Raw genomic sequence first — 26,516 nt, forward strand, 5'->3', positions numbered from 1 at the left:
GCCAAATGGGATAATTAACTAAATCACATAAAACAGCTGAATTGTAATTTATTAATCCATCCACTAAAGAACATGCCATGTATGTTTTCAGTTTACATTAATTTTTAAAGAAATACATATTTTTTTAGTTCCTCTTTCTCTGCAGGTTGATACGAATGTTAATGGAAGTGCTAGAAAAAAAGTGATGTAGCTCAGCAGGCAGTAGCCAGTTGAGAACACTGGCAAGTCCCTTCTGCTCACCGCCATTGGGGTTGTTTTTACAGCTGAAGACGGGCTCCTAGGGTCTTCTCAGTGTGGTGCCTTCCATGCCTTTGATCTGTTTGGTAGCTGGAGTTGGTAAAGGGCTCAGGGCCTTTTCCACAAACACAGATATGCTGTGTTTGTCACGTTGACCTCCAAGGAATGTGCTGAGGCATAAGTGAAAACTAGCCTTTCTTGTTAGCAGGTGTTACTTTTCATTGTTTGTAAGCAAGACAGTGTTGTCAGGAAGTCATCCTAAACAAACCTGCTTCACTGACATTGTGCAAGTTTTTGTTTTTTGTGTGCATTTGACTTGAATAGAAATACTGATCGCTTGCTGTCATTTAACTGTGTGCATGGGGGTAATCTCACATTTTTGGTTAATTCACAATGAATTCAGTGTGATTATATAATTTTGATATGATGCTTTGTAGCACAAACATGTAGAAGTCATATGAACCACTTCCACCACTCTTCCGTTTCTAGACATCCACTTGTCTATCAACTACCCCCGACTGTCCACTTCAGTTTACTACAAACCCACGAATTCACACAGCTACCTCCTGTACAGCTCATTTCACCCCAACCACACTAAAAACTCTCTTCCTTTTTCACAGTTCCTTAGGTTACGACGATTATGCAGCGACGACATCGACTTCGAAAACCAAGCCCTCGAAATGTACTCATTTTTCATCAACAGAGGATACCCCAGCAGTGTGATTGACAGGGCCCTTGCCCGAGCCAAAAACACCCCCCGGATCATCAACCCGATCAGGAACTCCCGCCGTAACAACCGCATTCCTTTGGTGCTTCCTTACCACCCTAACACACTTCCTATCCCCAGGATCATTAACCAGAACTTTTCCATCCTACAGGATGATCCCTCCATTGGGGCCCTCTTTTCTGATCGCCCTATCATCTCATATCGCCGACCACCTAATCTGCGTAACGTCCTTGTTCACAGCTCCCTTGACCGCCCTCAGCAACCATCCACACCAGGCACTTTCCCTTGCAACAGAGCTTGCTGTATCACCTGCAAGTACACAGCCACCACCACACTCATTCAAGGCCCCTCAGGACAATTCCGGATCACCCAGACAGCATCTTGTACCTCCAGCAACCTTATTTACTGTATCTCTTGCAGTAAATGCCCAGCCATCTACATTGGGTAAACAGGAAGGAGACTCGGAGACCGCTTCAGAGAACACGTCAGGGCTATGAAGATTAAAGATCTCTCCAAGCCCATTGTATCTCATTTCACCTCTGACGGCCACGACCACTCTAATCTCTCCGTCTGTGTTCTCAAAGACAGTTTTCCAAACTCATACATCAGAAAGACCACCGATAACAAAACTGCACCCTTATTAATTGATGTGCATTTTAGACTACTGTCGTTGATCCAGAAACATCTTAGATAAGGCTTTTCAAAATAATTTATAATGAAAAAGAACCTCCCCACCCCTTCACAGAGGAAGCATAGTGTTAAAGCGGTCAAAACAGTGTGAGAGTTATTTTCCACACAATTATGGAAGGAGCATATGGAACAATGTGACAAAACAGATAAATGAAACTCATTGCAGAGTTCCTGGCAGAAACATGTATTCATGTTAAATAAATAATGGCTGTATAGTTTAGTACAAATATATGCTGAATTATTAAGTATACCAAACTTGAATCCTTGATTTGCACCAGTTAATCAAAATTCTTTTTGCTTTTTATTTTCATACATTTTATGTTTTTGCATTTAGATGTTATTCCTGGTTAAACACTAGTCTTTTACAAGAGATTACAGTTCATAATGTGTACAATTTAAAGTTGGGACTTGGTTGGGTGCTGGTAGCCTGTTTTCAATATGTGCCAAAATAATAGGCCTTGGCCTTTGCTGTTTATCTGTGCCAAATGTCCGTTGCCTCACCCTGTGCTAATTCTTTGGAGGTTTTCTTATCATTATTAGTATTTCAGTGCTGTGGCAATCAGTGGAACGTGGATTTAGGTTTTAATGGAACTTTTAATGAATGTTCGTGAAGGATGACAGCATCCTAAGATTCCCTCATCTCTCCTACCACAACCCATAAGTCTCTGTTGATGTAATTTACTGAAAATTTTCAAATACCATAGAAAGCCTCACTCTCTTGCTCGCAGTCATCTTTCTGCGTCCGTCTTCCACCCCCACCTTCACCTTTGCAGTTATCCCTTTGTTACCCTCTCTCTGTCTGGGGACTCTAACTTCCACTTCCTATAGCCAGGGGGTCGTCCCTCAGCCAAGTGGGTTAAAGCCAAAGCTTCTTATGCATAACTCTTCAGTAAACGTTCCTCAACATCTTTTTCTTATTGAGAGATATTATTTATTGTGAAAATATCTTTACGGAATTAGGCCAGAACTTTCTTTCACAGCAGCCTGACAGCCCTTGCAGGATAGTTAAAGTCGGAGGTGTCTTTATGTGTTATGTTGCTGAATAAAATGATACTGTACAGACTGACAGGCTGCACTCTAAACTACATTTTTACACAAATGTGTATTCTGATTGCAGGTGTACCATATTATAGTTCACAGTCTGTTATCACGAATGTCACAGGTACAGCATGTTGAAAGGCTTAAGGAACCCTGAGTGTTTTTTTGCAGCATTTCACAAGTTTATCTAAAAGAACAGAAAAATGATTTTTTGTAGTTGCCAACGTGCTGCATAAAACATTTAAAAATCAAGTTAGTTGGAACATTCTGTAACAATGTAAGCCGTCCTGCTGACATGTGGCAAACATACTATTTTTTATATATTCCGTTCACTCTTTTGCTAGTGAGGTTGTTGCTATTGGCAAGTATCATATTACTGTCCAGGATACTGCCTTGATTGTATTAGTAGACAAAATTGTAGTACAGTCTATAGATTTTTTTACAGTGGAGATTAGTTTCTTCATTTGGGTTTCATGTTTCACAGTAATGAAATTCACAGGGCTGTAGCTGTTAATAGGTTTATGTAACTTCACAGCTGAAGAAATATCTTACCCGTGTTCCCAAGCATTATTAGCGAAACTAGTAGGAGTACAGATGGATGCTCAAATGGGATGAATAGGTCTGTGTGTCTTTTTAAGCACTTCTTTTATGATGAAGAAGGGTACATCTAACAGTCCTTTTTAATATGCTGTCTTAAGCATTTGGTTAACTTGTACCATATTCATTTCAGATCTGTTTTTTTCTTGGAATTTCTGAACAAATTATTGCTTGGCCTTTTGGATCTGTTTTGGACACCTGCTGTAGTATAACTGCATCGTCCTAGAAGTATTATCTGGATCATCTATTTGAAGAAATATAATACTGGATGTGAAGTAGTGCTCTTAGAAATTGGTCCCAAAGGTCCAATTTATTTTCACTACCCTAGAGGCCAGGGGCTTTTGTAAGTCTGCCCTGGCTCATTTCACTTGTCAACTGATGTATTTATCCGTGAAAGAGAAGTAAACACTTGAAGTAAAGAAAGGTAGTCTGGAGCTGGGCTTTTGCTAAATGCTTTCAGAGGCTGGAATGCAGGAATGTAAAAACTCCACAGAACCAGTCTGATTAGGGAAGATAAGATTTCTGATGCTGTGTGCAGGATCACATCCCACGGTTCTGCAGCCAATTAAGCATTTCTTCAGAATTAGTCTGAATGTCTGGCTTACCTACTCTCGACATATCTTACTATTTTTTTAAAGAAATAAACTATTTTAAAAGAATGATACTTTATAAATACTATTAAGCATTATTTATGATTATTTTTTAAAATAATATCTTAAACAAGGCTATTATTATTAATATTAAACAAGGCTGTGCCAAATTGATATTTTTCTGGGTTGTTGCCTAGAGTGACATATTTAGGTTCCAAAATGTTTATATCTTGAAAATTGCTCAGTTCAGTGTTTGTGGTCGTTATCTCCAGATATCTTTAAACTGCGAGTTGGTTAAATTATTTTATGTTATCTGATTATAATTAGGTCCAGTTCACCTATATCTGGATTTACTGTGCTCTGAAATCGTGCACAGAACAGAAAGATCATCCTAATCATCAGCTGAAACTCATTGTACACTAATCTAACTAAGCGTGTTCTCATGCTCATGTTTGTTGGTAGGTAACCAAGAGATCCACTGTGTTCCTTATTATGGCTGTTGTGTCCTGTTAGAACCTGTGTGAAACCAGATCAAGGTAAAACACACTTGTTCTCACGGGATGATTTTTAGGAACTGTGCAATTTAAAAGGATAACCCACTCTGAAATAAATATCAATAAGAAAGAAAAACTTATATGGAGAACCTTGTACATGAATTTAAAATGAAGAGGAAATAAGTGCACTTTCAATTAATGTCTTTAAAATACTTCTTCACATTCTTCACAGAAGAATATTTAAATATTTAAATTTTCATACAATTTTAACCAGAAGTTATCCTTGGCAGTAAAAGGATGACCTCATGTTTTGCATAGTGAACAGGTCAGCCATTTGTTTGTCGTCTGACATGGGGAGTTGCGGTGGTTCTTTGGCTAAGGATCTGCACCTGTGGCTGGAAGGTTGCCTGTTTGTATCCAGCGGCCTGCAGAGGAATCCTCTTATTCGCCATATCAATGGCTGACCCTGCGCTCTGACCACAAGCTTCTCTCCCTGTACTCCACTCCACTGTACTGTACTGGACAGTGGAAATGATGCTCTGTTAAGGGTTTGTGCCTGATGTAACAGCGAAATGTGTCGGTACGTTTGCAGTGGGAATTGAGATGGGTCTGGTATTCTACCATACCGGCCAGCTTTGTGGAGGAATAATTTTGACTTAATGACAATTTTCCCATCTCAGCTGTTGAACTCTGCAGCTTGTTCTAAGTTGCTGTGGACCTCACAGTTGCATCCCTAACTAGTTTAGTCTTTGCCATTCTGCTTAGTTTGGAAGGGCAACCTAGGATCAATTCAATTCTTAAAGTCTGCTTCACCGTGTTCCGAGGAATAGGTGTTTGGTGTATTTGAATTTTTTTTTTTTAATGTCCTCCTGCTGATCTGTGCATTTTTACAGCTTTGTTTCTGAGTCGTTTTGCTTGTCGGTCTGTATGATTGCATATTTGTCTAATATTTACTACTTGTTTGAGGGACCTTTAAGGACATTTATTCTGAAATCATGTGAAAAAAACATTTCTTTACACAGACAGAGGTTAATCAAATTGTGTTTTCACTTTTTCCAAGAGGAAAATTTATCATGTTTAGGGCTGGTTGGTCAAAGACGAGCTTTGCAGATTAGTAGAATGGTTGGATTGTTTAAATCCATTGTAAGCTTTATTTGCACAAAAATATTAACATTGCTTCAGAAAGTGACATGGGGGTCTCACAAGTATATAAAGGGAAACTGTCTCTATACCCAAAATGATATGGGTCTAATGCTTACATAAGATTCTTTGTGGTGAGGGATTATGAACCTGTCAGCAGCCAATTAATCAAAAATTATTTTATTGTAGGTCACTACCTTTATGTTATTAACAGATGTTAAGCCATCTGTGCATGTTCTCAGTTTTTTGTGCTCTGCTTGGAATTTTGCAGAAGTTACATTAATGATAATGAACTGTAATGATGATGATCTTGAAGCAAGATACAGTGTGTTTTAAGTCATGGTACATTCATGTTATGAAATGACTGATAGAAGCAAAAAGGACATTTGTTGTAAACAGACTTGATAATACTATATTAGGAAAACATTTTGGCAACCAAAATTGGTTTCTTTAGTCCATTGCAGGAATCACTTTCTGCTCTTATCTTAACTGGTTTTGGTGTGAAAGTAAAATTGGCACAGTTGGATTATATTTTTTTCTTCTTAAATGTAGGCTAAACCACAGTGGTTTACTTGATCTTCCCAGACAACGAGAGTGATTGTTGCTCTAAGCTTCAAATAGTAGATGATTCAGCTGATCCTGTAGATCCCTGTAGTCCACAATTTTAGGAGACTCTAAACCAAAATTGTTTGTGCATGTAGGCTATAGTACGAACCGCTTCTCCAGCCAGAACACAGCCCTACCAGCCAACCACATGCGCATTTTTATTTAACTAGACACAGCTGCGGATGCAGATCTGCAGTGTTGCCAGTCATGTATTTTCCAAAATGGATTTGGAAATTATCAGCTGCAAGATCTGTTTCTTTTAAGTATGAAATATCACATTGAAACTTTATTAGGAATTAGTGCAATCTGGATCCACCTGAACATCAGATGACCATCAGGCCATGAATGATGTTTATACATTTAAGAAATGCAAATCAATGTCTGTGTTAGGAGGATATTGAGATAACTAGTTTTTTCCAGTGTTTTTTTAAGTTGCTAGGGGAAGGGAGGGGTTCGTTTGTGGTAATTTGCCTTTTCCCTTGGGCTCTTGAAAGATCTGGTTAAGAACGCTGTTGTAAAGGAAAATTAAAGGAATCTGTGATATTTAGATAAGCACATTTGAATGTAGTTGACCACGATATTGCAAAGTTAGTTGAAGTGTCATCTTCTGAAAACTGCAGTTTTCACCAGAACAGTGCTGGTGTTGTATTGAGGAAAATGCTGATTCTGATTCAGGGTAGTTAAGTCTTTCACAGTTCATGGATACATAAGCAGCACAGTGAATAAGATGCCATCATACTGAAAACTCTATACACATTGGAATGTGCAAATATTTGTAATATGAGATATAATGCACTTATATTCAGTGTTCTTAGTAAAAAATTTAGTTCTCAAACTATTCCTTTTTTCATTATTTCTTCATTTTCCATGGCTAAGGTTTCTTTGTAACGTCTTTGCTTAGGTATTGTGTTATTTTAATTAATATTTCATTTCATGTAGAATTTTTAAATGTTGATGCATTAAGCACGATGGCTGAAACATAGCATTTGTCATATGGGAGTTAGTACTCCCAGGAGAGGCAATTGCTAGTTGCAATATTTATAGGAAAGTAATATTGTGTAAATATTAACTTTATCACATGAACTGACATTCCATGGAGGTGTATTTGTGGTCAGTATTAGTTTAAAATATGAATTCAGCTAAGTCATATTCCCAGATGGGAATTAGTGTTCCATTTTTTGAAGGTGACCAACACAAAACTTAAAACGTGTTTTACCTTTTTGTAGCTATATGCTTGTTCCACCGCATACTATTTTAATTTAATTGCATGTGTAATGTATTAAATACATGGATAACATTAAACATTATTTGGCATAATTCTAATGTTTTTGTAAGCAGTGGCTTTATTTCATATGCTGAACAGATTGTCACACAACAAGCAAAAACGTTTACATTAGTATGCTACTTGACAAAAAGTCGTGCTCTGTTGAAAGTTCACAAAAAGTAAAACATATAAACTCTCCTCCTCCTAGCTACTTAATGATGAAGGAAGAACCGCAAAGCTTAAAATTTAAAAGTGCCAGTGTGTATTTTTTAACTAGAGGTTAAAGAATAGCCTTAATATCCCTGCCAGAAGAAATACCAAAGTTTGCTGCTTGGAACATATTACAGTATGTGTGGAATGCTCTCTATATTCATCCATTTTCTAACCGCCAACAGAGCGTCGTGGGGGAGATAGAGCCTATCCCAGCAAGCAACGCGTGCAAAGCAGGATACACCATGGTTAGGATACCAGTCTATCACAGGGCGCACAAACACAGTCACACCAGGACCAGTTTTCCCAGTTAACCTACCAGTATGTCTTTGGACTGTGGGAGGAAACCAGAGCACCTGGCACAAACATTTGAAAAACTCTACACAGATGGATGATTATTCTATCCCAAAAGCCTAAAAGTGGGGAGAGGAGAATTCTAGAATGAAAAAGTGCTTTCTTGTGTATTTTTTTTAAAATTTTAGTAGGGAGACATGAGTCCATTTATTTAAGCAGGCGTTTAAACTGGTTTGAAAATGTTATTAGGTTACACTTGGAGGACCAGTTAATTTTATACCCTGATGAAGTAATGAAATATTTAAATTAATTAGCAGGTAAAGGTAAGGTTGAGAGGCATTATTTAGCTTAGTGTCTGCCTAGAGCAGCATAGAATGCTCAGTTTTATTAATAGGTGGAAAAATAGTAGATTGATGAACAGGAGACATTTTCACCATTCTTGAATAACAAGTATTGAATCTCAAGTATTGTTTCAACACATTGCCAGTTAAGGTCTGGCACTAAATTAGGCTGTCCCCCTTAACTTTGAATGCAAACCAGGACACATCTTTGGAGAAAATGGAAGAAAACAAAAGACCAAAAGACCCAGAACTTTGAAATCCACAGGCTGTTATTCTGTGCTGATTGTATCCATCTGGTGGTGGAGATTTAATGACAACAGTTAGCTTCTGTGATCAAGGTGGAAGTCACTGGAAAGATGCTTTTGTTACACCATTCAATATAGTGGATGAGTTTACTTAATTATTCTTGATGCATATTTTGATAGAGGGTGGCTTATGGACTACTTACATGTGAAGATATTTATAATGAAAACAGAATTTGCAATACATCCTATGAATAACTCCCCTTACTTAGATTCAGCATAGAATTGTACAGCACATTACAACTGTAGACAAAGACAAAAATAGAGAACTGCAAACATTCCTGCTTGGTGTTGAGCTTTAGCTTCTCTAAAGAAGCTACTGGTTATCAAGAAAAAAAGCATTTTTAGGTTGATAAAAACATTCCAAAAGTAATGTTAGGAGTATTGTGTAAACTTCCAAAAACAGATGTTGATTATAATTTAATACTGTATAATGAAGTTAATAGTTTATGTGCAAAAGCAGTTATTATAGGAGACTTAAACTTTCCCAAAACAGATTAGGCAAGGAATATAAAAAAATAATAGAACAGAATAAAAGAAATAATAGACATGACAGCTTTCTAACCAAGTTTCATAGAGCCTTCAAGAGAAAATGCTTATATTGATCATTTTGGTCTTCTCTTATCAAATAATCTTTGGACAGTGTGAGAGAACCATTAGTGAACTGTGATGATAATTTAGTGTGGTAAATTATGAAACTGTTCAACATGAGCCCAGAGCAGAAGTTCACAATACCCATAAATCAGATTTTAAAGGAATGAGACAGGGTTGAAGAGAAGTAGAATGGGACAGGAGATTACTGTACATCAGTGGAAACTGGATGCCAACAGTTTACCCAGATTTTCCTTGAATTGCGGAACAAATATATCCCAAAAGTGAGTAAATCAAAGGCCAAAACACAGAACACCGGACCTGCTATCAATGCTTCCAGTGAGCCAGGGGACTTTGTGTTACAGCTCTCTTAACATGAGGTGCGTAGAGCATTTAAGAGAGTGAAAACTCATAAAGCACCCAGCCCAGAAGGTGTTTCAACTTCTATCCTTAAAACCTGTCCCTGTCAGTCAAGAGTGCTTCAAGAAAATCACAAATGTGCCACTGCCCAAAAAGACCAAGATAACTTGTTGGAACATTTTTTGCCCAGTTGCACTTATGAAGATCAGGAAGTGCCTGGAAAGCCTTGTATTGACATATTAATTGCACTATCCCAGACTCCCTTGACCCAGTCTAGTTTGCTTACCACCCAAATAGGTCAGTTGATTATGCTGTATCTGTAGTACTACATACTGCCCTAGAACATTTAGACAGGTGTGGCACTTATGTTAGGATGTTGTCTATAGATTACATCTTGGCCTTTAACTCATTTATTCCTGCTAATCTCCTCCCAGATCTCAGGAATCAGGGCTTCTGAAATTCTTTCTGTAACTGGATGCACAATTTCTGACAGGCAGACCTCAGGTGGTGAAAATTAGCAACAATATCTCTTCTACAGTGATCCTAAATACTGGAGCTCCCCAAGGCTACTGTCTGAGTCCTAGGCTGTACTCCTTGTTGGCCTATGACAGTACAGCCACATACAGTACCAACAATATTATTAAGTTTGCAGATGACACCAACAGCTAAAACCTGATGAGCAACAACAGTGAGTCTGCATACTCCGCATACATTCAGAGTGGTGTGGGGGCTCAGTGGCTGGAAGGTTGCCAGTTTGTATCCTGTAATCCTACTCCGTTGGGCCCTTGAGCAAGGCCCTTAAACCCAACTGCTCCAGGGGTGCTATATAAATGGCTGACCCTTTCTGTGTGTATCTGTGTGCCTCATGGAGAGCAACTTGGGGTATGCAAAAAGACAGAAGCGAGGTTGAGCATCTTACAAGATGGTGTTGCCCTGACAACAATCTGTCCCTGAATGTCAACAAGACAAACAAGACATTGTGAACTTCAGGAGACCCAGAGGGACTCAAGTTCCAATCAGCATCAAGGGCACAGAAGCAGAAACTGTCAGCTGCCTCAGATTTTTCATTTATTTTTACTCCAACATATTTATTGTTCTGCTTGTTATTATTTATTACGTTTGTAATGATCTGTCTACATTGCATGGTGTGATTGTCTTGAGAGAGGTGCACGAATAAGAATTCCAGTGTACATGTACATATGACAATAAACTCCTCTACCTGAAATTATAAGGGAAAGGAAATGCTTTATAAAAATTATACAGTGAATTGTTAGCACAGGTAAAAAAAAAAGATGTTAGAAAGGCCAAGAGAGAAAATAAAAGGAATATTGCAATTGAGGCAAAAGCAATAATTTCAGCCCTACAACAGCAAAAGAACAATAAAGAATGAAATAGAATATAACTGTGACGAAAAAGGGAAACTTCCAGACAATGAAAGAGAAACGGGTGATGTACTGAACGTGTACTTCACTCAGGTGTTCGCTAGGGAAGAAGTCAACAACATGCCTGGGGCAGCAGCAGGACAAAGGTCCGCTTTAATTAGTATCAGCAAAGAAGAAGGAGACGTGCTTCAGGTCTGAGAAGCACTCAATATGAATAAATCTTCTTTGAACCAGCAATGGCAGTGATAGACATCGGATACATGATATAGTGCATTTAGAATTTCAGAAGGCTTTTGATAATCATTTATGAAGAGCTTTTTCAAATTGAAGGCGGTAGTCATTCAGGGTATGTTCTTTGATTTATTGAGAATTGCTCATAAAATAGAGCACAGCTGGTACAGGTAAGGGATGAATACTCTAACTGGGGAGGTGTAATTAGTGGAGTACTGCAAAGTTTTGCAATAGGACAACTGCTGCTTTTAAATTATATCAATGATCTAGATTCTGGAATAGTTAATTAACTAGTCGGGTTTGCATGTGATACCAAACTAAGTATTAGCAAACACTCTAGAAGCAACAAAAGAAATTCAAAAATAAAAGACTGGGAAAACACCTGGTAGATGACGTTGAATATAGGCAAGTCCAGAGTATTGCATGCGGGAAGTAAAAATGTATACTATAAATACAGAATGAGAGCAACTATAAATACAGAATGAGAGGAGTTGATGTTGACATATTTACATTTTTGAGACAGTATGGGACAGCAATTTAAAAGACACATGGTAGGATATATAGTGAAAAATGTAAAATGTATTCAAAAGATTTTGTTAAAATTGTATAATGTTCTAGTAAGGTCTGATTTAGAATATTGTGGACAATTTTGGTCACCACAATATAGAAAAGATTGCTGCTCTGGAATCAGTCTAGTAAAAGGCATCTAGGCACATTCTGGGGTTTAAGGGAATTTCCTACACTAATGGACTGAAAGAAATAAACCTTTTTAGAATTCATATTTTTCAAGAGCACTGAGAAATGCAACCCAGCGCATTTCTTCAGAATGAACAGTGAAACCTGAACTAGAGGTCCAAAAGGGAAACTGCATTGGAAGTTCATTTAAAAAAGAGAATATGAGGCACTTATTTACTCAAAGGGTGGTGGGAGTATGAAACAAGCTCATATGTTCTTGAAGTCGATTTCCTGGGTTCTTTCAGGCATACAGGCTGGATGAAATCCTTTGATCAAAGAACTTCTAATAACCAAATGGTCAAGTTAGGCTAAAGCACCTCCTCTTTATAACCTTTCTTATGTTCATTGCACAGCCAGTGTGTGGGAGACGGAACAGCTGTAGTTTTCTCACTGGTCTGAATGACTGCTTCTGGGTCATCCAAGGGTCAGAGCTGTTCATATGAACTCAAACCTTAAACCAGATCTTTCTGACCATCAGTTGAATGAGAAGTAACCAATAGACTCCATTTATACCCCAATATGATATGTTTGAGCAAATTTTCTTTAACTTTACAGCTAGTGTCATTTTATTTGTTTGAGCCACAGTACATGTTCCCAATATCTGGGATAAGCGAGAATATTTTTTTGTGTGGATTGAGCCAGTTTTTGAAAGATTAAAAAATTGCTTCAAAGCCATGATCCTCATTTCATTTTGTCATTCATTCTCAGGTGATTTGTTATGAGAAAAAGTGCTTATGCAAGTGCCGTTAAATGTCTTTGTACGGCTTCAGAAGGTAAAGCAGAATTGTTTGAAAATCGGTGACAGTTCACCCTTTTTTTAACATTTTTTTTTCTGAAACGCATTGTTATAACAGTATTTAAGGGTGAGTCATGTTAATCATTGGATGTTTTCTTACAATAACCATTGTGATGGCTGGATCTTATGCCCATCCACAGTAAACAACAAAATTAGTTAGTAGCAGCACATTTGTATTAGGACATTTCTGGCCTAGTTAGGAATATGGAGTTTAAAGTGTAATTTGTGAGGAAGGAAACTATTGTTCCTGTCCATAGTACATAGAAGGTGGCGTAATGGGAATTCAAATTGAGGGGGTTTCAGATGTTTTGCCATCACATTTCACATTATGTTCATTGTCAAGTAGTATTTTTGTTGTTATGGTGATGCAGTTAAATACCCCGCCTCCATCGCATCCTTTTTCTCAGAGGTGTGGGGCCATGTTTCTGTCGCCTGTCCTGACTATCTGCTGCTGTAAAGCTGCAAACCCATGGTTATGGAAGGCATGTGAACTGGGCAGAGGTCTCACCCACAGGCTGCTTCAGAGCCCCAGTGAGGAACCCTCGCCAGGGTAGGAACGAAGAAGAGCCCTTTACAAAGAGTTTTGTGTCCAGTGCTCCAGATTCAAGTTAGATCATTTAATTAAGTTTGTTTCCTCACCTGCAGTGCCGTGGTTGAGCTTAGCTTTAGTGCATATGAGCAGAGAAGGTTTTGGCATGTTTTGTACATGTAGTAAGCAGTGAACCTTGTACAATTGTCCAGAAACCAAATTTCTGGACAATTGTGCAATGCAAAACAGTCAGTTAAAAATCCGAGTTTGACTCTTATGTACTGTGTTTTCTCACATGCTTTTGTGCTTAAGAATGGATTTTGCAGGTAAGCATGGTAATTTTGTAATTGCTCAGTGGCATTTAAGTGCAAGCCAAGACCAATCCTTTTAGGTACTGTAACAACAGATGTCTTATGTCAATGATACCCTCTGTGACAACCTGTGTCAGCACAAGAACATGTAAATAACTGCCTGTGCCAGGAAAACAAATGGAGTCATCCTTGTTCTCGCAACACTTTTCCCGGAGGCTTATTTTAAGAGGAGTTGAAGACCAGGTTCATGATACTCAATAAAATATTTCCAGCTATTGTATGCTTTTTTGCTATTGTCATATGCAGTCAGTTTGCTTGTACCTTTTTCCTGATATAACAGGGGGGTCAGGGATCTAAACTGCTTTATATGAAATATGCTATTTCACGTAAAAAAACAGACTGAAATGTCATTAGGCCTACATGCTCATTTAGCTAGTAGGAGGAGCAGAATGAGAGGGTAGTGCTTTGTTTCCAAAGGACAGGCCAGGGTGGCTGTTTTTAAGTTGGTGCTGTTCTGTAGATTTGGCGACTGGGAAAGCGCATGGTCCAGGTCAGGCGAGGGAACTTTGATCTTTATCTTAAGGCCAGGTGCCAGTGAGCAGCACGCCCCTGTATGTTGCTCCCGGAGGCTCCAGCTGGGCCCTCCGACTGCCCTTCTTTTGATTGCTGTGTGATGACGGAGGGGCCAGGCTGACCGCCAGCGGCTGTTTGAGCATAATGGAGCCAGTGGTATGTCCGAAATGTGATTACTAGTGTCAGCACCAGAATGAATAAAGGGAGAGCATAACCCGGACAGATAGTTACTAAGTGAGTGAACTATGGAATCCAGGAGCAGGAATGAGGCCACCTTCATGGAGATGGAATGAAGTAGTTTGTGGTCCCAGCGTGGGCTCATTGCATTCTGGGGATTTTCAATCAAGTGCTTTATTACAAACTCTGCAGCACAGGCTGTATAATATTAAAAATGTCTGACTAAGATATTCCTTCTGGCCTGCTGTGGTCTTTAATGAGAGTTTTTTTTAACGAGCAAGTTTTTTGAACAAATGTCTTTGTTCAGTTATTCTTTGTTCTCGTCTGTGTTATTTATTTATTTTTCAGTTTTAGAGTAACCTTTAGCTTGAAGTAGTGGAGCTGTAGTGGTTTGATATTACTGTATCTGTATATATATTCTATATACACATCTGGTGGAACACAATAGAGCAACTCAGAGATTGTCTCACAATTTTTTAGGGGACACTGTGAGCTTGTGAGCTCGGCTTGACTTGGGCAGAACAGTGGTGTAGACGTGAGCTGTTTCAGCCGCAGAGCTTGACCAAGACTCGAGAGGTGGGAATTGGTGCAGAACTGTGGGGAGTTAATGTTCAGTGTTGTAGATTAACTGTCTTCTGGCTTTTTACGGTTTTTATTCAGTTGTGTAGATCAGAGCTTCCCATCCCTTATCCTGAGGACCCACCTCGCAGTTACACAACTCAAACCTCTGCTGACCCCATAAAAGGATCCCTTTGAACACTCTTTTCACTTCCCAAAGTGAAAACGTTGTTTTCTTTTGAGTATAGAATTTTACAGGTAACTCCTGTTGTTCAATCTTTGAACAGAAAAAAAGTTCCCAGCCAAGCAACTCGATGGGTCAGTGAAAGATTCATTTAAAGAAAGAGCTGGGCTGGAAAGAGAGCCAGGACCTGGGCAGGAAACTCCTGATGTAAAGGATTGGCGAAGGCATCATTTGCAATGAAAAATTTGTCATGCTTTTCCATGTGGCCAGTTTAAAGATTTTCTATGTGTAATTGTTTTAACATTTTCAAAACAGTATTAAGTCATTCCTAAACTTTTGGCAACACAATTCTAATTTTTATAATTGTGTCTGAGATATTGAACACACTTTGATAAGCAAAGTGAGATAATTTCCATTATATAAGTTCAAGGGTCATTTATATTTTTTTTACTGCCACCAGACATGTTTCTATGTAGGTTTAAGCATTCTTTCTGTGTTATATTAAATTAACACTTTATCATATGTGTTGTAGAGTATTTTACAGTGATACAATCCGTTAGCCTGCATACTGACAGTGTTTGAACATTCACAGTTTTTCATTTAATTTCATTCACAAACATTCATTTATTTTCTTCCTGCTTTTTCAAATCTTTCACCCTCTGTTATTGTACAGTAAAGATTAACGAAAGTGCAGAAGAATAATTTCCATTGGTATATGCCATGGAGAAGATGCAATATGCTTTGTCAGTGTAACTGCTTGTCAATTTATTAACCAATTTAGATTGTGTATGTCAAGATTTTACATCTAATGTATTGTATTTCCATAACGTGTTCAAATGGGCCAACTTCTGTTAGAAGTGCTGAAACAAAACAGCAGAGCGGATGCAGCATGTGAACGCAAGTGCTCTGTGCAGTGGGAAGTGTGCTGTGTACTGATACAGCAGACTCGACATCTATCATCACCTTGCTATTCGCACAAGGAGGTGAAAAGCACAGGAGCAGGAATATTAGGAAGGCTGTTCTGCTTCTCTCGCTGCCAGCAGCAGCCTATTGGGAATGGAAAGTTGCACTCTAGCGGAAGGGTGTTGGACAGGACTCGGATTCGGGGGAAGCTGTACTTTCAGTCTTCCTTTTCCTTGTTGTAGAGAACAGAAGAGTTAAAAAAACTAAACAGCTGAAAGTAATTTCCTTCCCACGTGCATCTGTTTCTAAGGCTGCACTGCCTGAACTAACACAACCACTGGGCTTTGCTAAAGCGATGCTAATTCTGAACTGCTTTATGAGGGATAAAAGTCAGTAGATGATATCCATCATAATAGGAGTGGTTAATGTCAGAAACTTTTAAGGAAATGTAGGACTTAAGTTTATTCAGAGTTAAGTGTGGCTTTTTAGCAGCTTCTTGTGCTTTGCATGTCGCACATTTATTGTGAAACTCCCTTTGATTTGTGAGCCGTTCTCATTGGATCAGAGTGGATTTCAGCAGGAGTGACTACCCTTAAGTCAACCACAAATTACTAGACTGCAGTTTCAGATTTTTTTTTTATATGTGTGTGTGGAGTTTGTCAAGATTTTGATTTGAAAATGTCCCCACAGGTATTTTATGTCCTGCAAACACTTTTCTTCTCTGTAAATTAGAAATGTTTTCTTACAGAATAGGCTGGGGTGCAGTGTTGCTGGTTACTGTTTTATTAGGTTGTAACACATGGTAGCCAGTGGTTTCTCAAAAATCCACCTTTTGGTTGAGACCCCCGGTCTTACATGTATGCTTTGTCTGTGATTGGGGCATGCAGAGTGTATTGCTAGAGGAGAATGAAAGCTAAAATGCTAATTTAGGTAACCTATTTCCGCAACAACGTTTCATGTGGTTTTTGTGGAAATTAAGACTTTACTGCCTAAAGAATAACCAAATAGTCCCAGCATACCTTGCAGTTTTCAACTTCCTCTTCCTGTATTGGCTATTTGTTTTTCTACACGTACAGTTATTCAGGTATTTTGAGAATGAGTTTTAGTAAATGGTTTCCATGGAAAAAAAGTAGTCGCTCAAAAAAGAAAAAAGGCTGTTATGCATCTGTTTTAGGTAAGTTCTTAGAGAAACAGCTCCTGTTTTACATGTCAGAGGGTATGGTAGTGTTAGGGTTGGTAACTCTGTTGGGCAGCCACTGGGGCTTCCTGTGCTGTGTTTGTGACTGTCTGGAGCTTACTGCTATTTTTCGTAAATAATTATAATTAAAATTAGATCTGACATGTTTTAGTTAGCTCTAGATGAGTCTGCAATGATTAGTTTTGTACAGTTTTTCATTACATTGTTTCTTCTATTGTAATTGTAGGCTGGCGACAACATACACAATAACCACATAAAACATTGGTGTTTTTGATCTCTGCAGAATAGAGCAGTTAGTTTGAAAACAAATGAAACAAAAAAGCATTGCCCTATAATGTACTCACAAAATCTAGTGCCTGCTTTAAATCAGATGTTAAACCAACACAATTAGCTTTTCATATGATACTGCTTCTTGCTGATGAGATTATGACTACTGTATGATTAAAGTGTAATTTAAGTATGTATTGAATTTTCTTATTCAGATGATAACCTTGTGTGTACCTGAAGCAGACCTTTTCTAGACAATTAAACATTTAAGTTTTTGTTATGTTTCATTTAACATAGCCTGCGTAGTGAAGATAAATAATTAGACAAGAAGATACGGTACTATAAAGAGAGAAATTCATTTTTTCCATGTAAAAGCAGATTTGATTTTACTGTGGAACTGTCATAGTTTTGACTTATTCTACAATAACATAGTAACAATGCAGTGATGATGTAGGCCTAAATTATAACAGAAACAGATGTCTCAATAAAGTCTAGTTCTTTTTAAATACAATATGATTAAATACCCCCTGCATTTTTGCACACAGAGAAAGAAGGGGGTGGACAATTGAATACTCACATTGTTCAATCTGGACTATCAGCATCTTGATCAAGCCAAGGTCATTTGTCAGGATATTATTTGTTGACTTTTCCTCAGCTTTTAACACAATGCAACCACTGTTGCTTGCACAGAAACTTTCAGAGAACTTCAAACTAAACAGTAACTTGATAAGATTGGTCCTAAACTTTTTATGAAATAGGACTCAACAGGTCTAATTAAGGAACTGGTTATCTGACATTTGCTGCACTTCCACTGGATCACTACAGGGCTGTGTTTTGTCCCCATTGCTGTACAACTATTGTAAAAGCTCACAAAAATAGACATCTTATTAAGTTTGGTGATGACACAGCCCTGGCCATCTTATTAAGGGACCCAAAAAACTATCATGGACCCATTATAAATGACTTTCCTAAGTGGTGTGACGAGTTCTCTTTGCAGTTCGATATTTTAATATCATTAATCATTTAAGTCATTGATTTTAGGAAAAATGCAACACCCCTACTACTTACTGCTACTACCTATTAATGGTCAGATCGTAGAAATTGTCAATGACTATAAGTACTTGGGACTGGTCATAGACAAAATCCTGAGTTGGGACAGATGCTGCGACACCGTTTATAAAAAAGTACAATAGAGACTTCTACAAGTCTTTTGTGGAAAGTGTCTTAACATACTGTCTCACTTGCTGGTTCAGTAACATCAGTACCATCGATTGTAATAGGAAGGGAACACTAGTTGCAAATAATATGTAGCAAATTAATTGGGGCAAATCAAATAGTTTTAAATGTCCTCTACAAACAGAGGTGGGCAAGGAAAACAAGGTATGTAATGGAATATGTCTCTCGCAATCCATCCATCCACTGCGATTTCACACTTCTGCCATCTGGGAGACACCTCTGTATCCCCAGGTGTAATACTAATAGACAGCTAATACCTGTGAGATCTGTGAGGTTTAACATGAACTTGGACAATATACAGTATCAATCAATCAAAGTTTATTTATCAAATGCACAACAATACAGCGTGCAGCAGTAGTTGCTGGCAATGAAATGTCTTTTCTACGAGCTAACTGGGGAGGGATAAAAATCACATAATTTAAAGTTATAAAATAGTGTTACATATAAATAGAGCAATTGAAATTGAATAAAATAAACTCAGACAAAACTCAATATAAATAGACCTGCTATATGTCCCGGGTGTATGTAATATATTATGTCCAAGTAGTGCAGTATGCTGAATACAGTGAAAACTGTGTCCATGTAGCCATTACGGTTGACTTGTTGAAGGAGCTGCAGGTTGTCTTATTGCCTGGAGGTAGAAGCTGTTCCATAATCTGTTAGACTTTGACTGAATGTTTTGTTACCGTTTACCAGACGGTAGGAGAGAAAACAGTGGGTGACTGGGATGACTGAGGTCCTTGAGGGTGGACCTGGACTCCTTAAGACATCTAGCTGAGTAGTATGAGTGAAAGTGTGTGATTGTAATTTGATTATCTCACTTTCCAAATACTTCTAGTTTCTTATGGACTAATACTGCAGGGAAATACATCCATGTAGTACATACATCACACTGGTTTGAGCTGTGATAAATTACCCTTCACAGTTCCAAAAGTATTAAACTCTTGAATTAAGTCCTCAAAGGACCTTAACTGAAGTGGAACACCTTCCTTCTCAGATGGTTCGGACACGTTGGTCTGTTCTTTAGACACTTGAGTCTTTAAGACTGTTTTGCATTTGTTGGTGCTGGAGTTCACTTTCATTCAAGTGCTCCCCCCCAAACACCTGCATCTTGTGCTGTTAGCAAAATGAGAACTTGTGCTAGAAGCTTTCTAGTATATGAATTGATGTGTTTGTAGTTCTTGAATGTTAACCCAATTGTTTTTTAATAAATAAAGTATATAACAAACGGTTTTCCAGAATGTTGAGGCGTGTTGTTTAATATAATTTACTTTCTAGGATTTTCTTTATTTTTTCAAAACATTGTTCAGTTTGGTGTCTGTGTGTTTCATTAGAATAAGTTAGTACAGCTTTTTTTCTAAAAGCATTATAATTGGAGTTGGTTGTAAATAGTAGCAGAATATTTTTTGATAAGCATTTGCATACATTTTGACTGATAGTTTGTTGTGCAAATCAAGGATGAACAAGATCTAACTCAAAAGTTATGTTTCTCTTCTTCTAAGTGATATGTACACTAATAATGGTTTGTCTTCTGTTAAAACTCCAGCTTTCTACATTGTGGCCAAGAGCAATCCTCATATCTACAGTGTGCTGCTCATACAGTACTTAAGAAGGGACATGTGACTGTAATTTTGGCTCTGCTGGTTGGCTGCAGTGAGGATCAGTCTTTGCTGCAGCTTGAATTAATTTAGGGTGGAGAGCTGGAGAAGTAAAGGACACATCTGACTGTTTTTTGTTTTGAGGTCAAGCTAAGCAACATGGTAAGCAGTGCACATCTGTAACCGCATGTCACTTAGAAACCAGGACCACGCCAAAACTAAGGCTATGGCATAATTAAGATTTGACTTGGTTTCCCTTTGAGGGAGTGTGCTGCTGAAGTTGTTTAAACTTTTTCATGTGGCGTTTTAGCCTTATTTTATCCATCCATCTTCTAACTGCTTCTTCTAATTCAGGGTACTGAGGGATCCCGAACCTATCCCGGCAAGCAGCGGGAGCAAGGCAGGGTACGCCCTGGACAGGACACCAGTCCATTGCAGGGCAGACAGACAAACACACACACTCACACCAGGACCAGTTTTCCCAGAAGCCAAGTAATCTACCACTATGTCTTAGGACTGTGGGAACAAAGTGGAGCATCTGGAAGAAACTTCTGTCAACATGGGCAGAACATACAGAACCTCCAGGCAGATAGCATCCCAGGAACTGAACCCAGGGCTCCAGCACTCCAGCAGCAACGCTAACCACTGTGCTGCTGCGCTCCCCACCTTAAGTTATAAAAAAATAAAAATGTGTATATATACATATACTTCTGGACAAGTCTCATCTGTTCTAATTCGGTTCTGTAAATATTTTACCCTTGCCCTGTTGTTCACTTACAACAGCAATGAACCGATTGCCTGTCTTGGGGAAAGAACAAGTCACTTGACTTTGCTGCTTTGCTGTTCCAATACTCCTTCAGAATACTGTATGTTAAGACAAGGACTGTTTATGTCCAGTACAGATGAAGTTAATTTTCCTTTGTCTCGGCTTTCTTAACCAAACAGTAAAATGTTTCTGGTCTCTACCAGTCCACAACAGTACACCCACTCTGAACTGCTCACTGCTTTCTTATTGGCAGTTTCTCTTTAGAGCAGCATTCTTTGGGTGCACTTATGGTCAAGAAAAGGCAGGGTGTGTTAAATCGAGTACAAGCATGGACTAAATGTTTTTTTTACCTTTCGGTTCCTGCCATGGCTTTTGATCGATGAAGGAATTTCAATAATGGCACAGCGCTTTCTTCAGCTCAGAGGTAGAATTCCTGTGTTTTCGTACATGGCATGAATTGTTAGTGAGAAAGCTACAACACTGCATACAGTACATAAGAAGCAAGGCTTCACACAGGCACGTTGCTTTTTGCTTTTTATGACAGGAAATAATTGTATATGATTCTTTGGTGCTTAGATTGTACTACAGAAATTTACAAAATTCTCAGATTTTAAAATGGAATCATAACTGAGTGCTATGAAAGCATACATTTAATAAATCTCTGAACTAGAGACCTTTTCTTGATAGTTTGTGGATTTATTTTTATAATTTATTTTCACGGAGTCTATGCAGCATTAATTTGTTAAATGATATTGACTATTTCTGCAGTGTTTCTTCGTTTGTGGAAAGACTTAGACAAATAAAAAGTTGAGAACTAAAAGCAGCTTTTCTGCTAACACTACTTTTAGCAATCAAAAACTGTAATTTTAATCTCAAGTCTTTCTAAATTTGGTAACTTTGTATTTTAAAATAAGAGCCATTTCTTGAATCTGTTTCTCATTATCAGTAGAAAGGAATGTTGCTGGGAAAAGGGACCTGTAATCAGAGCAACATACGTCTAATGACCATGGAAGGATGAACATGGGATTTATTTTTTATACCGTTTTGAGTCTGTGCTCCATGAAATAACCTGTATAAATTTTCTGATAGAAATCAACAGTGCATACTGAAATTAGATGTAGTTTTTCTTGGTTTTTTTATACATCATCTTGTTGGAAAATGATGGCAGGTCTGGCACTTTTGTCTTGTCTTTCCACACTGCTGGTTGTAAATTGTACATACCCAGTGTGTGCAATGGTATGTACACCATGAGGCATACAATGCAACAAATGCTAAGGATTCTAATATTCATATATTAATTAAAATTATTAGTAATTAAGCATGCATATCTGATAAAGCTTCTATGTGTTCCATCTACATGATTTTTTTCATTTATTTTTTTAAATGTTGGAAAGGGGAAACAGATTGCAGTCTTCTGTGAACTTTTAAGTTGAACTGTACCCAAAGAGCAGTAGACTTTAAATTGTGTTCACATGCTAAATATGTGTACTACATGTACATCAAAATATAAATTTAATTTCAGTGGTTCTGACTCCGTTTCAGTAGGATATTTTACTGTGAAAATGTCGTCATGAAAGCACTTTTTCAAACATAGTTTTATAGTTTGTAATTTTTTTCATGTCATAGCTCAAACAGAATTGTTCATTCTTCCTTTATAATGGTACCTATCTTGACATTGTACCTTTAACAAGCTTCTTTATCTTTTGCATACAAAGCACGAACGTATCTGTGGACTGAAGAGTCAGTTTATATTTCTGTCACTGTCATCATTTAGAAAGCCATACATTACAGGATATGAATAATTAGCTTTACCTAAGTGGGATATGATTTAAATCTTTACAAACAGAAGGAGTGTTTTTTGATCTTGTGTTCTAATCCCCGATTGTTAAGTGTAAACGCATATCAACGGACATGCTTAGGCAAGTGTCCATTCAGTTGAAGGAATGTTTCTGGAGTGATATGAATTCTGCACATTCTTGACATCCCACATAGGAAGAGTTCAGAACCTCTAACACCCCTTAATATGTACTGTAAGGCATCTTGGAACAATTGGTGAGCATTTTTGTGGAAAGAAAAATACATAATAAAACATAAACCCCAGTGGCATCTCTTCCTGTTTCTGACTTTTGAGTCACGAATCCTTAATATTATTGCCTTGGCCCATATGTTTATAGTAAAAAGTTTGAATGCAGATTTTGCTTATTTCGGTTATGAAGAAGATTGCCCTGGTAATTTTGAGATTGTTTTGTTTGTCCAAGGCTAGTACTAGCCCTTGTACTAACCCTTGGTTTGTCAGTTCCTCTGTGGCATCATGTCTCTCAAGAGAATTGCTCACCAAATCTCTTTGCTGACTTTCAGTGTCTTGTATGGCCTTGCTCCTTTGACTTTTTCTGAGCTCTGATAATATTTCCGAGCTCTGTGCTCAGCAGTTGCTCTCCTTACTTTTCTTTACTGTTTTAATGCACATAAAAGTTTGGTGTCTGATATTTTATTTCTTTCCTCCCTCTGGAACCTCCGAAGCTCTGCAGTTTTACCTTGACATATCACTTCCCTGCCAGCAACTAAGACCCATATTTTGTTTTTGTCTAATCAGGCTTTTAATTCATTTAGAGGTAATGTGATCATTTTTGTAGTTTCATGTAGATCTCCCTGAGACACTTTGTAAATGAGGCAACTTAGAAATTGGTAAAAAAAATAATAATTGTAATGAGTTTAAAAGAAAAGATATATTGATTGATCTGTTGGTTGTACTTTGAGCGAATTTACTGGTTTAGTGCACAGGAAAAAAGAGTGTTATAAGTCATCCTATTGATTGGCAAACATTGGAAAGCTGATCTGCTTGAAAATGAAATGTGCTCAGTGTTTTTACAGGACGCTTCTGTCCGCTACAGATCTACAGCCCATCGAAAACAGCTGTTAGCTGACACAACTGGTCATTACATGTGCACTGAACTGTGTGAAGAGGCTTCTGGGATTTACTTTCCTGATATAATCATGCTTTCCTTTTCATTTTCCACATTACAGCCACTTTTAGTCAGATGCTTATCCAAAGAGACCGTGTTTGTTTCTCCAAGCATTAGAGTGGTCACTGTTCAGCCTTTTTTTTAGTGTTAAGAAGCTTTTCCATTATTCTGCAGCAGTGATGATGAAGAAGATACTGTTGGATATTGTCCATACTGTATAAAGATGTTCACAAATGTTGATAACACTATAGTATCATAAAGACCTTTTTTGTCAGATTTTGTGAATTTAGGATCCTACGGTAGTGCAGACAAAGTTTTAATTCCTTAATACTTAAGGATTCTGTCTTTTGTCTACCTGGTAACTTCTGAAATCTGAAAACATTAAAGTATTCAGTCAGTTCATCTTATGTTACAGAAGAAAGTGTGATGGACACATTTATTCCCTTGATGTTTTTTTGCTTTCTACTAGATGTATACATCCAGACCCTTCAGTGTAATAGGGGAAAATTCTAAGATGCTCTAGCCAACATGAGAATGAACAATTGTTTTGTTCACAAAACTTGGGTTGTTAAAAATCCACATTTTCCAAGCACTTCTTTGAAATAGTATGTGATCAGTAATAGCTGATGAAAAGATGAAGTTATGCACAATATTTTCTGTGTTCTCTGTGAATGTGCTTTGTAATGCAGTGGAATTAAATTAAAATAATTAATGTATCCAGTTTGCATTCAAATGAGTTTTTGTTTTGAGCTATACTCTTTTCATATTTTCCTGTGTTAGCGCAAATTGCTAAAGATCTGTGTTGCTCCCCCAAGGAAAATAAACATCTTTGAGCCAGTGTGGTATCTGAATTAGATTTATCGTGTTATCTCTAGACCCTATATGTATATGCTATAAGTCCCAGCTGTTTTCTTTATTTGAAAAAGAAAAGATTTGTGTCTAGCAGTGTACTTGAGAACCGATGCCCTGAGGATTTTGTGTTATGATGATTGCCTGCATGCAGGTTGTCAAGTCATGTCATTTGCCAAACTGCTTTATACCATATGGTCTTGCGGGAAGTCAGAGCCAACCCAGCAAGCAACGAGCGCAAGGCAAGGTACACCCTGGGCAGGGCGCCAGTCCTTCGCAGGGGCAAGTGCAAGCCAATCATACATGGGGAGATTTTGGAGGCCAAGGTAAAGGCCGAGGTGGGAAATTTGGCCCAGACACCGGGATAACTCTTATAGAGAAATTAACATCTCATCCGCCACTATACTGGGGCATTAGGACCCATACAGACTGCAGGGTGGAGGGCCCCCAGTGTTCTCACTAACACCACTTCCAGCAGCAGCCATAGTTTCCCAGGAGGTCTCCCATCCAGGTATTGACCAGGCTCAACCATGCTTAACTTCAGTGGGTAGCCAGTTGTGAGCTGCAGGGTGATATGGCTGCTGGCTCGCATGCAGGTTGAGTTATGCTAAATCAACAATAATTTTTTTTTGAGAATTGCTTTAGGAAACTTGATGAGAGTTTGATAGGAAATGAAAGTTTAGGTGTGGAACTGTATAGTACCGTCATTCCTCTTCCTCCCTCCAAATGTCCTTCTTTTACAGAATGGCAGGACATTTGCAGTGCTTATGTTTGAGTGCATTTTCCTTACTGTGACCAACAGTAATATTTATTGCTTGCGAGATGGTGCTGTGGCCCATTCACACCCAGCACTCCCCAGAGCCACAGGCAAATTCCTCCCTTTATTCCAGCATTCCTCCCAAGCTGCACACTGAAGTCGTAAACAAAGGAGCAGACAACTCTAAGAATGGTATTTGTAGCCTTTGACCGTGAGTTCACCATAGCTTACATGGCAGCTTTTAATAGATTTGACTTGCTGGAAAAGGCCTATGTAACAAATTGGGTGCCCTTCCTCTGTAATACAACTGTCTGTCCTGTGGTAGAAGTGAGAGGTGCTCTGTAACTAATTACATTTTCCTTTTCATTTGTCTTAAAGAAGATTGATAGGTTTTTCAAACACCCAGTGACGGCATTTGTTTTGAAGCAATGAGGTATCCTGAAAGTTGGACAAGAAAGTTGTGTACATGACATTTGAAGCATTTTGCATTCTTTCCATTCATACGTTATTTCTGTAGCATATTGTATACCCACCCCTGTCAGGACTGTCTCTTTAAAGGCAAAAAAATATTCTTGTTGGCAGGTACGCTCACCGTCAATGGGTCCTGAAGGCTTTTCACTTAAAGGTTGATGTGAATACACAAGGTGGTCCAAAGGCCACCATAGGATGCTCCCAAATACCATTGTTCCTTCTAGGATACACAGCACATTTACATAATGTGGGCTGCAAAGCAATGCACTACCTGTTGTATTTAATGTTGTCTACAATACACTATCGGCCTACTTTTATGTCAAAAACTGGATGGAGTTGCCAAGATTTGCCTAATGTTACTGTATAGTATACCTCTGAGGCTCTGTTCATTATAGCATACCGTATGCTGCGCTATCTCATGGCCACAACGATGAAACTGACAAACTGTTTGCTCTTGATACAGATGAACACGATGCTGTACAGAAGAAAACCTTTACAAAATGGATCAATGCACGCTTCTCCAAGGTACAGTTCAGATCCATAATCCTTCA

General features: G+C 38.2%; 1 protein-coding gene across 9 annotated transcripts in view; it reads left to right on the forward strand.

The window, feature by feature from the left end:
- The window catches only part of utrn (utrophin), a 292,295-nt gene that overhangs the window by 6,709 nt on the left and 259,070 nt on the right, over window positions 1-26,516 (forward strand). For 6 of the 9 annotated variants that reach the window (XM_015347666.2, XM_015347699.2, XM_015347693.2 and 3 more), the window contains exon 3: window positions 26,429-26,490. In XM_015347666.2, the coding sequence (XP_015203152.2) occupies window positions 26,429-26,490 (62 nt within the window). Of the gene's footprint in view, window positions 1-16,939; window positions 17,035-21,263; window positions 21,350-26,428; window positions 26,491-26,516 lie in introns of those variants that run through there. The other 3 variants (XM_015347680.2, XM_069178971.1, XM_015347707.2) reach the window with 2 other exon arrangements.

Source organism: Lepisosteus oculatus, chromosome 2 (assembly GCF_040954835.1).
Source record: "Lepisosteus oculatus isolate fLepOcu1 chromosome 2, fLepOcu1.hap2, whole genome shotgun sequence".
Lineage (NCBI taxonomy): Eukaryota > Metazoa > Chordata > Actinopteri > Semionotiformes > Lepisosteidae > Lepisosteus > Lepisosteus oculatus.